This window comes from Microcebus murinus, chromosome 7 (genome assembly GCF_040939455.1).
Source record: "Microcebus murinus isolate Inina chromosome 7, M.murinus_Inina_mat1.0, whole genome shotgun sequence".
Classification (NCBI taxonomy): Eukaryota; Metazoa; Chordata; class Mammalia; order Primates; family Cheirogaleidae; genus Microcebus; species Microcebus murinus.
This window is the reverse complement of record NC_134110.1, coordinates 46,365,759-46,376,304: the sequence shown is the minus strand read 5'-3', so window position 1 is coordinate 46,376,304 and position 10,546 is coordinate 46,365,759. Positions and strand designations below refer to the sequence as shown.

At 35.8% G+C, this 10,546-nt stretch overlaps 1 protein-coding gene across 1 annotated transcript in view; it reads left to right on the top strand.

Annotated features, from left to right (window-relative positions):
- Window positions 1-5,787: 5,787 nt before the first annotated feature.
- COLEC10 (collectin subfamily member 10) overlaps window positions 5,788-10,546 on the top strand; it is a 39,808-nt gene continuing 35,049 nt past the window's right edge. The window contains exon 1 of the mRNA XM_012753820.2: window positions 5,788-6,045. Within this exon, the coding sequence (XP_012609274.1) occupies window positions 5,898-6,045 (148 nt within the window). The 5' untranslated portion in view covers window positions 5,788-5,897. The remainder of the gene's footprint in view (window positions 6,046-10,546) is intronic.

Genomic DNA, 10,546 nt, shown 5'->3' with positions numbered 1-10,546 from the left:
ATTGGAGTATGCTGAATAAATCTGTCTTAAGGAAAGACATACAGATAATGAGAATTAGGGGCTCTCCACAAATCAGGCAAGTCATTTACCTATTTTCCCTACAATACAGTAGTTACTGTCATTAGTCGAATAACTGCACTTGTACATACAGAGTTTCCAAAGAACATTTTAGCAGCTCCTAACTATGAATGGACTAGTATAGGATATCCAGACATTTTATTAAAGATAGTAACAAGAAATATGTAAATTAAATCAAACAGATATAAAAGGAATGTAGACTAAATATTGATAGCAATAATCTAAGAAATAAGAGATTTTTGAAACTTTAATTGATACATTTAGAGAGCTAAGATCATAAATCACTGAAGCAAAGGCAAATGCTATAAAGAAGGACATATATATTTATATAATAAGTACTCAATGAATATTTATTGAATGATTTGAGTCTTTATAATTATAAAGGATGTGTACGTAAAAATAATTTACAATATTTCAGTATAAAACATAATCAACCAGAGTTGAAAGGAATGGGTGGAGAAATATTCCAGAAATTAGATTAGTTTAAAAGATCAACATTCTCATGATAGATGGTCCTAAGAAGAAGATAGAAAGAAAGAGAGAGACAGAGATGGGGACAGAAAGGTGAATGTGAGGAAATTATCAAGAACTAACACAATAAAATTTATAGTACTGATGGACAGTTATTTCCAGACTTAAAGGACCTACAGATAATCCAACATAGTAAATGAAAAAAGGCCGGCATTAAGGCTACATTACGGAAATTTCAGAACATGCGGTATGAAGAGAAACTTTTAAAAGCTTCCAGAATGACATAAAAATTCTCAAAAGCAACACTGGAATATAGAAGAAAATAAAACAACATCTTTCACACCCCAGTGTGAAAATTACTTTCATCCTGGGATTTTATACCCAACCAAAACGGCACATAATTTGAAGGCAGAATTGCTTTATTTTCAGGCATGCAATGTCTCAAAAATTTATCTGCAGTTCACTCTCTTTTAGAAAACTACTAGAAGACATATTACACCAAAGTGATAGATGAAACCAAGAAAAAAAAAAAGATGTAGATGTCAGAAAAGTGGTTGTAATACAGATTCCTAGACAATGGTAAACAGAAGTCTTGGCATAACAGCTTGACAACAAGTCTTCCAATCTAAATGGGGCAATGAACTTAGGGGTTCCAGAAAAGATATTTCTAAGAAAAGCAATGGAAGTTAATTGAGCATATTACATTTCCACAGAACTGAAAAACCTCAAAGAATTGGTATTTATTATCATATTAATACAAAGAAAGTTATGCAAAAGAAAGCAACACAATTATTAAGACTAGGGATAGCACAATTAGTACAAGAAACAAAATGTATTTATAATGCATCATGTGACTGTTGTGACTTATGGTTACAGATTCATTGTAATATAATTATTAAATATTGTATTAAAATTATAATATTATTAAGTTACTAGAATAGAAAGAAGAGAAAATGTGTATGGAGTTGGATGTAGGACTAGAGATGAGAGAGAAATCTCCATCTTCCATACTAAAAAATCAATGAGTATCTACATTGATAAAAATAAAATCTAGAATACCAATGTAGGTTTGTTATTTAAAAATATGGAGGAGATAAATGAAGAAGCACTAAAATGATTTAAATAGTTTTCTTATAGGAATAAGAATCAAGAGAGGAGAGTGAATAGCAATAGGCTTCTGTTTTTGTCTCATTAGCTTGTTAAAACCATTTTGTTTTCTAAAACTATGCTTTTATAAATGAGAAATTTGAATGTAAAAAAATAATTGTGTGTGTTTGCATGTCGCTTTCTAAATATGTGTTATTTTAAAAGCCATTCTACTAATTTCCATTACTTAAAAACTGTATTAAATTAAAATAAATCACAAGAGAGAACTTTAATCCAATAAAGTACTTATGTGAATGGACAAAGACAAAACCAAGTCTAAAGTTGAGTTATATAAATTTGTGAAAAAATCCCTTCTGGAGATGGAGTTGTCCTTGTTTTGCTAGTCTGTTTTAACTAGTAAAACACTTCTGCTTTGGATATGCTTGTTTCATATTCTGGATTTTATTTTCCTTCCAGAAATCATGAAGCTGGATGCATCATAATTAAAATGCACAAGAACAGATGTTACTGGGTCTCTGTCAGGCACTGAGCAAATGTTTTGACGTGCCATTTTTTCCAGTAACTGGATGAATATCGTAAGAATGGTGTATTAGTATCTTAGGGCTGCCATGACAAATTACCATAAACTTGGTGGCTTAAAACAAGAGAAATTTATTACCTCACAGTTCTGAAGGCCAAAAGTACAAAATCAAGGTATATGTAGTACTGAACTCACTCTGAAGGCTCTGGGGGAGAATTCTTCCTTGCCTTTTATAGTTTCTGGTGGCTGCAAGGCCATTCCATAGCGCGTGGCTACATAACTCTAATTTCTGCCTCAGTCTTCGCATAGTCTTCCCCTCTTGTCTCTGTCTCTCCTTTGGGTGTTTCTTAAAAAGACATTTGCCATTGGATTTAGGGCCCACCCAGACAATCTTGGAGATTTCACCTTGAGGCCCTTTAACTTAATTACATTAGCAAAGACCCTTTTACTCAATAAGGTCACATTCACAGTTTTGAGGAACTAGGATGTAGACTTGTATTTTGGGAGCCACCATTCAATCCACTAAAATGGGTAGAAGAATAGAATACCAAGGGGCAAATATCACTTGTTATTCACTTCACAATGCAGATCTTGAGCACGGGTGAACGTCTAGAACTTGAGATTTCCTTTGGGGAGCCAAAGGTATGGAGATTATAGATGAAAGTAGAATGTTGAATGATAAGTTCAAAAATATAAATGCTGATAGAGCCTACATTTTGGACCAGAAGGAAAAAGGGGAGGGGCTTGCAAAAAAAATCAGAGTGGTAGCAAAGTTTAATGGAAGCCAAAGAATGAGAAAGTTTAGACATATCACTGATGCCAACTAATTCACAGAAGCATAAGATGAAGGCTGAGACTAAGCTTGGGGGGTTAATAGGCAATAATTTATAATTAGAAGCTATGAATGAAATAGACCATCTAATGGAGAGATTCATGATTCACAATTGCAAAGTTGTGGAAACAACCCAAGTGCCCATCAAAACGTGAGTGGATTAATAAAATGTGGTATATGTATGCCAGGGAGTTCTACTCAGGCACAAAAAACAGTGGTGCCCTAGTACCTCTTGTGTTATCCTGGATGGAGCTGGAGCCCATTCTGCTAAGTGAAGTATCATAAGAATGGAAAAACAAGCACCACATGTACTCACCATCAAATTGTTATTAACTGATCAACACTAAGTGCACATATAATAGTAACATTCATTGGGTGTCGGACACATGGGAAGTGGGGAGGAGGGCATGGGTATACATATGCCTAATGGGTGTAGCGCATACTCTCTGGGAAATGGACATGCTTGAAGCTCTGACTCGGGGCGGGGGGTGGGTGGCAAAGGCAATATATATAACCTAAACATTTGTACCCCCATAATATGCTGAAATAGATAAATAAAATATGTGATGAATACTCTGTAGCAACTTAAGTTTTGATGTAATATTTTACACAAATGATATAGGAAGATATTTATATGAATTATTGAGTAAAAACAAAAAGAGGTTGGAAAGAAGAGAAATAGAATGTGCCAAGGAAAAATACTAAGGACTATCATTTGCTTCAAATTGTACTCAGTGAATTTCTATGTATAAATGTACTGATTCTATTTTCATTGTGTGCCAGGGAACCCTTGAAAGGAAGGCAAAGAAGTGAAATAGATTTAGAATAGTCTAAACAATTTAAAGAGCACCAATTTTCAAAGAACTATAGAATTCAGAAAGAACATTGAATATCTAGTCCAAACTTACTTTATCTGCTTTGTGGCAATTGAAGTTGAGTGATTTGCTCTATGTCACATATCTGGCTATGACAGATGTAAAATTTGAGACTTCTAACATCATTCGATTAATTCTCACTATTTCTCTATCACTGGTAACCTGACAAATGCATCTGCTTTGGACATTTTAAGCATGTGTGAAAATTAATGCATCCCCGAAGCTTGAAAATATTCACCTCAATTGAAACCAAATAGTATTTTTAAAGCAGGAATTTTTGGAAATAATTTGTATGTGATATTTTTGTTGGTCACTTTTTCAATGAATGACCTTATGCAGACTGCTTAATTTTTGAGCCTCGGCTACGTTGTTTGCAAAATGAAAAGGATTGCTATATAATCCACATGGCTATTTTGAGGCTTAAAGGAGATAAATTTGAGACTATCCCTCAGCCTATACATAATGACTATTCAATCCATGTCAGTTTCTTTCCCTCCCTCTGCCTGTATTGCTTATGCTTTTTTTTTTGCCAGTTAAATTATGTTTATTATATAAAGAGTTCTATAACTTGATATGAAAAACAAAGCAACTTCAACAAGTATCACAAGGGCAAAGGACATGAACAGTTGATCAAAGATCAGTTTAGTCATACTTTACACCCATTGCTATGGGTATGATTGTGCTCTTCCCACCTCAAAATTCATAGTCCTGACCCCCAGTATCTTACAGAAGATTTCTGTTGTTTAAACCACTCAGTTTGTGGTACTTTTTAATGGCAGCCTCAGGGAACTAATATATCTATATTTCTTGGATTATTACTTATAATGGCATCTTTTAGGGATAATTCTTTAGCGATCAGTTCTTATCAATATTTGTAAGATCCTTCTTTTCCAGTTTCAAGGAAAGTAGATCCAAAATCCCTTTCACTCAAGTCTTGACATGCCTTTTCAAGAATTGAGAAGATTAAGGAGCCTCTCCAATGTACGGGATTCTGGTTCTAGTCTCCCAATATCTTACTAAGCCTAGGCTATTCATACAAATTATGGGTTGGTAGAATAGATAGATGATAGATATAGATAGATAGATAGATCTCACTGTCTATATCAGATATATACAATCTATATCTAAATCTATGCTGCTTTTGAAGGATCGTAATACCACAAGCTTGTTCCTACCATTTATCAAAACCTTGCTAGAAATACCATTTTAATAAAATTGTCATGACATACTCACTCATGCAATTCTATTTACCATAATTTGACCATCATTCATGTATTGTTAGGCAATTGATGCCTCTCCCCTTTTCGACACATCTCGTCAAATAAAGCCTTGCCCACATTTTAAAATAGTCCCCTGAGATAGTGTACCAGACAGGCAATTACTAGGCCAAAGGTTATGAACATTTTAACATTCTTCATACCTATCGCCAAATTGTTCTGCAGAAAAGCTTGTTATTCTTTCCTTTCAGGTGTAATCACAAGGTCCATTCATGGTCGCAAGATAAGGAAATAAGGTCATGGAGAGCATTGGAAGCATTAGTGTTCACCTGGCACAAGCAGATAACGAATATCACCTTACCAAAAGCTCAAAGCCATGCATGGTGTTTGCATAACAGTGGCTAACTGAAGGCCTCTCTGGTTCACAACCTTTCTGGAACCCAGCGTTTAAATGCAATATAGCCTATTAAATTGTCAGGTCAAGTACTGAGCAGAAGGCCTCTCTCTCCTCTTTGCTCTCGGGGATGTTTCTACTGACCTGGACACTTGAGTGCTTAGGTCAGAGATAATTTTCAATAAACTGTTGTCACTTGAAAATAAACAGACTGAACAGTGTATGGCCTGTGTGGAATACTGAGAAAATAAACAATCTAGGATATGCTTCATTCTTGTCTTCATAGCGCTTTTTGGAATGTGTACTCCAGCTACTTCCCTTTCTTCCCCAAAGCAGGAGGTTTTATTTAAAATAAAGCTGTTTATTTGCTTCGGGGAGGCCCTTTTTCTGAGGAACCACTGCAATGAAGGGCTTTGGAGCCCTGCTTCGGAGATACCAATTTAGCCTCCTGGTACTATTTCTTTTGCAAATTCAGAGTCTAGGTTTGGACATCGATAGTCGTTCTACCACTGAAGTCTGTGCCACACACACCATTTCACCAGGACCCAAAGGTGAGGAAAGAAACTAAAATTTTCATGTATAATAAATATGATCTCTTTCCACAGCTCTAAAGTTCACCCTAGCTTTCAATGGCTTTCTTCTCTCTCCTCCCTAGCTTCCTCCCACCTCCCTTCTATTTTGGAAACTCAAAAGGATTTTCCAAATCTAGTCTGTTACTTATTTAAAGCTTTCCCTTGATGTTAGGTAAGAGAACGTTGGGAGTGGGAGATGCAGGGTGGGAATCTGGCGGAATGCCAGGGCAGGGGGAAACTCCCTCGACCATTCTGCCCCAGGGGAGACACACAATCTAGGCATTGGTCTTCAGGAATCCTTTCTTTAAAAGCATCTATATTCTTGGGCTGTTTTTATTCCACTCCTGTCTCATGCTGAGCCTGGTAAAATTATTTAAACAAAAGATTAAAGTAAAAATTATGTATTAATTGATAATATAGAAATTATATATATAATTAAAATTGTACATTTCGTAAATTAACGAGATCCTCGGTCCCAGTGTAGAGGATGGGAAAAATTTTTTTCAAGGATTGGAGGTAGTATATAATGAACATTGCTTTATTTAAGAGTGGAATCTTTGGGGCCAAGTGCCTTTGGCTGAAGAAGGATGGAATATTCCAAAATATTTTCAAGTAGAGCCAAGGTCCGAATATGCTTTAAACAGCTAGTTGATAAAAAAGTCTGTTTTCCTTGTTTCAGTTCTCACCCTTTTGTTCTGAAAGTGGTCACTGCACTATAGATTGGTGCTATCTTATTAGTAATTCATGTTGTTTCCCCAGGCTATGGGGTGGGAGAATTGCAGCTGCTTAAAATTTTAAGTAGAAAAAGAGAGTCTTTCCCCCCAGCAAAAAAAAAAAAAAAAAAATCAGGAATGCATTGCCCTATGCTTGTCAGTGATTTAAATGTGTATTGCTTAAAGTGCATTTTTCTTAATCAGTGAATTAATTTTCCTCTAAGGTTGCAATCCAAGGTTTAACCTTTGATACAGTAAAATAAATGCTGGGAGGAGCAATGAGACCTTAGAGCTTCCAAATAATTTCTTGGGTGAATAAATGAATAATGTGAGGGCAAATGTTCAGAAAAGAAAGTTTCAATTAGAAATAAAGTATTTACTTAAAACCATTACTGGACTTTCCATAGAGTGTAGGAAACTTTGTAATATTCCTGGGGTGTCATGGGAGGTGCTGAAAATTAAAGCAATGGGAGAATCCATTTGAGAATAGCACTGTTAAAACAATTTTCCTTGTAGAGAAACTACAACTTTAAAACTGGAAAAATGGACAGAGTGATGTTAAAATAATTTCTAAAATATAACACATTCCAACTCAACAATTTCATTTATTCCAATTCAGCCAACATACATTGAATACCCGTTAAGTGACAAGCACTATTGTAGGCACAACAGTTACATTAAATAATAAACATTAGTGTTAGAAGTAACAGAGAGATAAATGATTTAGGAGGGGAAACCAAGGGCCAAGGAGATCTTCTGAGATGGGAATTACTGAATTGAGTGTTAGGTATGATTCTTTTAGGCAGCTGAGGAAGGAGCACATTTCAGGGAGTGGGTAGAGCTTGTCAGAAAAAAGAAGAGAAAATGTGTAGAATGTGCTTGGTAAAGAATCCCATTAATTCTTGCTTTTGAGAGTTTACAAAGAATAGATAAAAATCTTAAATCCTTCCAAGAAAAAGGCAAGGAGTATACTTGTAAACATTTTTTAAACCACTTCATTTTATCACTTCAATCCATACACAATTAAGATTTGTTGAAAAACAGGTTATTACCACAAGTCTCCCTACCCTTCTTTTTTTTTTTTTTTTTTTTTTTTACCTAATGCAGACTTCTCTCTTCCTATTAGAAACCCTAAGATTTCAAACAATGGAAACCTCTTTAACTTTCTTCCTGAGCATGTTTAGACATTATGGGCTGATTACAAGCCAGAGTGTGGCAGAATGAAGAAGTACAAGTTCCTTGGGAGAGGGACTTGGGAAGAAGTGCTCTAGAACCATGAGTTCTAGAACTCAGTCTGTTATGGACTCAGGTGCGATGTCCTCTTTCCTCAGGGCCTGGAAACTATGTATCAAATGGATTCTAAGTTTTCTTCTTAGCAAAAAGATTCTATGTTTGTGGAAGGTACTGAACACCTGCTAAGTTCCAAGCATCATGTTAGATGCTAAGGGTTTGAAGCTAATATGAGAAACCTGTCCTAGGACTTGTATCTACATATCAAGTTTGGTATTAGACGGTGCCTAGTTCACTTGTTTGTTTCTTTGCAAATTGCCTACACATGCAAATGAACATACTCTTCACTGCCTTTCCTCTGCTCTAAGCACTATGTTACATGTTGTAAATACAAGACATGGCACCGTCTCTCAAGATACGAAGTGCCATCTACTTTACCTCATTCCTTCATGAACACTGTGACAGCCCCACCCCACCCCCAAATAAAGTAGATTTGTATATTTAGCTCTACAAAATGAAAAACAAGTCTAAGTAAACATTTAAAATGTCTGGGTTATTGCTTTTGTTCAATTATATTTTTTTCCTAAAATCAAGCTGGTCTGTATTTTTCTCTGTGGCTGTTCATCTCATTACCATGTTTACTAGCACTGTAGCTAGTGCTCAGAAATTTCTAGATACTCTGGGAAACACAGACAATAAAAGGACTTTGCCCTAAGTTCATTTGGGAGAATGGGAACTAAATAAATTATTTTGAATTGCAGGTGAAAAAGCAATAATGCTAACTAATCATAGAATGTATTGACCAATATGCAGACATTACTTCCCAAGCATGACTTAGTGGAAAGACAGCAGAGCCAATCTATTTATCTTCAGCATGTTATTGTGTCTATTCTGCTTCAGCTTCTTGATTTGCAAAATGTGCCTTCATCACAGACCTGTTTTAAGAATAATATGAGAGGCTGGGTGCAGTGGCTCATACCTGTAATCCCAGCTCTCTGGGAGGTCGAGGTGGGCAGATTGTTTGAGCTCAGGAGTTTGAGACCAGCCTGAGCAAGAGTGAGACCCCATCTCTACTAAAAAAATAGAAATAAATTAGCTGGACAACTAAAATATATAGAAAAAATTAGCCAAGCATGGTGGTGCATGCCTGTAATCCCAGCTATTCAGGAGGCTGAGGCAGGAGAATTGCTTGAGCCTAGGAGTTTGAGGTTGCTGTGAGCTAGGCTGACTCCATGGCACTCTAGCTCGGGCAATAGAGTGAGACTCTGTCTCAAAAAAATAAATAAATAAATAAATAATATGAGATAATCAACGTCAGCTTTAAGCTGTGTAGACATCACAGATATTTAATAAATTCTATTTTATCTTTCTCTTTTTATCTACCTAAGTCTGTTGAGTAACAATTTTGGGAATAAGTTATGGAAACTTCGTGGATGCAAGCCATCATTATTTTTCTCTTTATGTCTTAAATTTATAGTTTTATGATGCTTAAAGGTAAGAAAATGTCCTCTCTCTCTCCTCCTCCTCCCAACTCCCCTCACCAATCTTAGTTTTTCTTTAAACAATTTATGTGAAATTCTGACCTCTAGTGGTTTTACTTGAAAACAACAATGACAAAATATGTACAACTATTATGCTACCTGTAAAAATTAAAAAGAAAAATAAAGAAATGAGCACAGAGAAAGCCCGCAAAAAGAAATTTTAATAAGAAATGTTAAAAATAATTTAAAAACCAATAAGAAATACCTGGCTGATGTTTTACAATTTTCAAGAAACTTTAACATGCATTGTCTCATTTAATTCCCATTACTTCTCTGTGTGGTAGCAATTTCTTTAAACTTAGACCCAAGAAAACAATCCCAGTGAGGCCAAGGAGAGTGCCTGAGGTCTTTCAGTAGGTGGTGACATGCAACTTGAACTTTATCCTGGGCCTTCTGGCTCCAAGTCCAGTGTCATTTCATGACATCCACTAGCTCACACTACTTATATGTCAGGTTTGAAAACACAGTCCATCAGCCACTTTTTGATGATAAAAATGCATAGGAAAATGCCTAAGAACATGACATTGTGCAATATCACAGCTTAACATTGTGTTAGGTACTAAAATATGCTGAAATTGATAGCACATCTCCTCTTTGATAAGTAGCTCCATTAATTCATTAATTTGTTTGGAAATTAATGCTATTTCATCCTATTGCTTACTTTGGCTTTCATTAGCTTTTTGGTAGGGGCTCCTTTCTTTCAGTGACATTTTTTTTGTGTGTGGCCTACAAGGCCCTTTTCAATCTGGCCTCCCTATCTTCTCCCACACCGTTTCAAGGAGCTTTTCAACTAGTAGTTTTCTCTGAACTCGCTAGTCTTGTCTTGCCTTCCTGACTCAGGATCTTGGCTCTTTCTGTACCTTCTGCCTGGTTCAACCTTACTCTAGATGTCCCTGAGGACAGTTCCATCTCCTTATTAAGGTCTTAGCTCGAATACCATTTGTGTGTCGAGGTCCCGCCTAATTACCCTGTACTTCCTGCCATAGTTCCCAAGAC